Raw genomic sequence first — 3363 nt, 5'->3', positions numbered from 1 at the left:
TTCAAAAACTGTTGACATACTTCTGTACATAGATGAGTTACCAGTAAACTGCTTTTCCCAAAGCGTAAAGCAGCAGTTTGATAAATGTCTTCTATTAACTGCTGTAATTCAGACAATTTGTTATCCAGGTCAATTTCAGTTAACATATGTAGTTCATGAATCGCGTTATTACGAAGTTGTTTCAATCGATACAAAAGATTCTCCAACGTTGGCCCTGGGCTCCTCCACACGGGGTCTGCGCCCTGGGAGAGCCCACATGTCAGCTGCAGCAAACTAAACAATAAACTAATATCAAAGCTTCTCACCTGAGCAGGTAAGCTGGAGGCCAGCTTACCTCTCTGATCTTGATTAAAGTCATTTTTAAACTTCCTGTTGCTGTAACTTGGTTGACTGAGTAAGTAATCTTTAATTGGATGTGTTCCCTGATAGCTCCACTCAAACACCCTTGCCATTGCATTTCTGCCACTTTTTAAAGCCAGAAAATATCGCATAAAATTAAGTTCTTCTTCTTGTATACCTGACATTGTTGATGTTGTCAACATCATGTATTACATAGTATCATTACAATGTTCTACATATCACAATGCCTCATATTTCTGCTCTATATCACGGAGAACTGACCGATTATCATAATATTAACTAGGCAGAAAGCACCTACGGGAAAACTGGAACTGTAAATAAACACAAAATATTTTCGTCTGATCAAGACAGCTGTTTGGCTACGTCACTCTCAGTGATGCCAACTCAGTCATACAGGTACTGGTATGCGCTAACAAAATCCTCCTTACATTCGAACAAACACACAACATTACTGACATAATTGGCATAAAACGTGTCTATTATGCATCAATTGTTATCATTCTGTCCACAATTCCAAATGTAACATAAACCAAAAGAGCATCCATCACCCGCTGCATGGTTAGCAGTTACCGCTCGAGTAGCGAGGGTGAGCGGCAAACCACTGAACACCAACGCTGGCAGTGCTGAACACAACATTAGTCGTCACGTGAACAACGGAGGCTTCCCCCACCCCAGGCTTCCCACACCTTAGGCTTCCCACACCCGAGACTTCCTCCACCCGAGGCTTCCCCACCCGAGGCTTCCCCACCCGAGGCTTCCCCACCCGAGGCTTCCCCACCCGAGGCTTCCCCCACCTGAGGCTTCCCCCACCTGAGGCTTCCCCACCCGAGGCTTCCCCACCAGAGGCTTCCCCACCTGAGGCTTCCCCACCCGAGGCTTCCCCACCAGAGGCTTCCCCACCTGAGGCTTCCCCACCCGAGGCTTCCCCACCAGAGGCTTCCCACCGAGGCTTCCCCACCGAGGCTTCCACCGAGGCTTTCCCACCTGAGGCTTCCCCACCCGAGGCTTCTCCCCAAGGCTTCCCACTGAGGCTTCCCCCTACACCAGAGGCTTCCCCCACCAAGGCTTCCCCACCCGAGGCTTCCCCACCTGAGGCTTCTCCACCGAGGCTTCCCCCACGAGGCTTCCTCCACCCGAGGCTTCCCCACCCGAGGACTTCCCCACCTGAGGCTTCCCTCCACCCGAAGGCTTCCCCACCCGAGGCTTCTCCACCCATGCTTTCCCACCTGGCTTCCCCACCGAGCTTCCCCCCGAGGCTTCCCCACTGAGCTTCCCCCGAGGCTTCCCACCGAGGCTTCCCCCACCGAGGCTTCCCCACCGAGGCTCCCACTGAGGCTTCCCACCGAGCATCCCCCCGGCTTCCCCACCGGCTTCACTGGGGCTTCCCCAACGAGGCTTCCCCCGAGGTCCAGACTTCCTTCACCCGAGGCTTCTCCCACCTGAGACTTCCCCACCCGAAGCTTCTCCCACCCGAAGCTTCCCCCACCTGAGGCTTCCCCACCCGAGGCTTCCCCACACTAGGCTTCCTTCACCTGAGGCTTCCCCACCCGAGGCTTCCCCCACCTGAGGCTTTCCCACCCGAGGCTTCCCCCACACGAGGCTTCCTCCACTCGAGGCTTCCCCACCCGAGGCTTCCCAACCCGAGGCTTCCCCAACTGAGGCTTCCCCACCCGAGGCTTCCCCACCTGAGGCTTCCCCACCCGAGGCTTCCCCCACCCGAGGCTTCCCCCACCCGAAGATTCCCCAGATGAGGCTTCCCAACCCGAGATTTCCCCACCTAAGGCTTCCCCCACCCGAGGTTTCCCCCACCTGAGGCTTCAACCACCTGAGGCTTCCCCCACCCAAGGTTTCCCCACATGAGACTTCCCAACCCGAGATTCCCCCACCTGAGGCTTCCCCAACCCGAGGTTTTCCCTACTTGAGGCTTCAACCAACCGAGGCTTCCTCCACCCGAAGATTTCCCACCTGAGGCTTCCCCACCCGAGTTTTCCTCCACCAGAGGCTTCCCCACCCGAGGCTTTCCCCACCTGAGGCTTCTCCCACCCAAGGCTTCCCCACCTGAGGTTTCCTCAACCCGAAGCTTCCACCACTCGAGGCTTCACCCACCTTAGGCTTATCCCACCCGAGGCTTCCCCACCTGAGGCTTCTCCACCCAAGGCTTCCCCCGTCCGAGGCTTCCCCCACCCGAGGCTTCCCCCACCTGAGGCTTTCCCCACCCGAATATTCCCCCACCTGAATATTCTCCACATGAGGCTTTCCCAACCCGAGATTTCCCCACCTGAGGCTTCCTCCACCCGAAGATTTCCCACCTGAGGCTTCCCCACTCGAAGCTTCCCCAACTCGAGACTTCCCCCTCCCGAAGATTTCCCCACCTAAGGCTTCTCCCACTCGAGGCTTCCCCCAATCGAGGCTTCCTCCACCAGAGATTCCCCACCCGAAATATCCCACCCGAGGCTTCCTCCACCCGAGGATTCCCCACCAAAGGCTTCCTCCACCCGAGGCTTCCCCCACCCGAGGATTCCCAAACTTAGGCTTCCCCCATCCGAGATTTCCCCCGCCAAAGGCTTCCCCACCCGAGGTTTCCCCTACCCGAGACTTCCCCACCTGAGGCTTCCCCTACTAGAGGATTCCCCAACCGAGGCTTCCCCCACCTGAGGCTTTCCCCACCCTAATATTCCCCCACCCGAATATTCCCCTGAGGTTTCCCCAACCCGAGGTTTCCCCCACTTGAGGCTTCAACCACCCGAGGCTTCCCCCACCCGAAGATTCCCCACATGAGGCTTCTCCCATCCTAGGCTCCCCCACCTGAGGCTTCCCTTACTCGAAGATTCCCCACCTGAGGCTTTCCCACCCGAAGATTCCCCACCCGAGGCTTCTTCCACCCGAAGATTTCCCACCTGAGGCTTCCCCACCCGAGGCTTCCCCAACCCGAGACTTCTCCTACCGAAGATTCCGAAATATCCCACCCGAGGCTTCCCTCACCAGAGGCTTCCTCCAACCGAG

The 3363-nt window shown here is 56.7% G+C and overlaps 1 protein-coding gene across 1 annotated transcript in view; it reads right to left on the bottom strand.

Annotated features, from left to right (window-relative positions):
* The window catches only part of LOC139758208 (uncharacterized), a 2763-nt gene extending 2221 nt beyond the window's left edge, over positions 1-542 (bottom strand). Inside the window, exon 1 of the mRNA XM_071679451.1 lies at positions 1-542. This exon is cut by the window's left edge and continues 2221 nt beyond it. Within this exon, the coding sequence (XP_071535552.1) occupies positions 1-542 (542 nt within the window).
* Between the last annotated feature and the right edge of the window lie 2821 nt (positions 543-3363).

Source organism: Panulirus ornatus, chromosome 29 (genome assembly GCF_036320965.1).
Source record: "Panulirus ornatus isolate Po-2019 chromosome 29, ASM3632096v1, whole genome shotgun sequence".
Classification (NCBI taxonomy): Eukaryota; Metazoa; Arthropoda; class Malacostraca; order Decapoda; family Palinuridae; genus Panulirus; species Panulirus ornatus.
The sequence above is the reverse complement of the archived record's forward strand: the minus strand, read 5'-3'. Positions and strand labels throughout refer to the sequence as shown.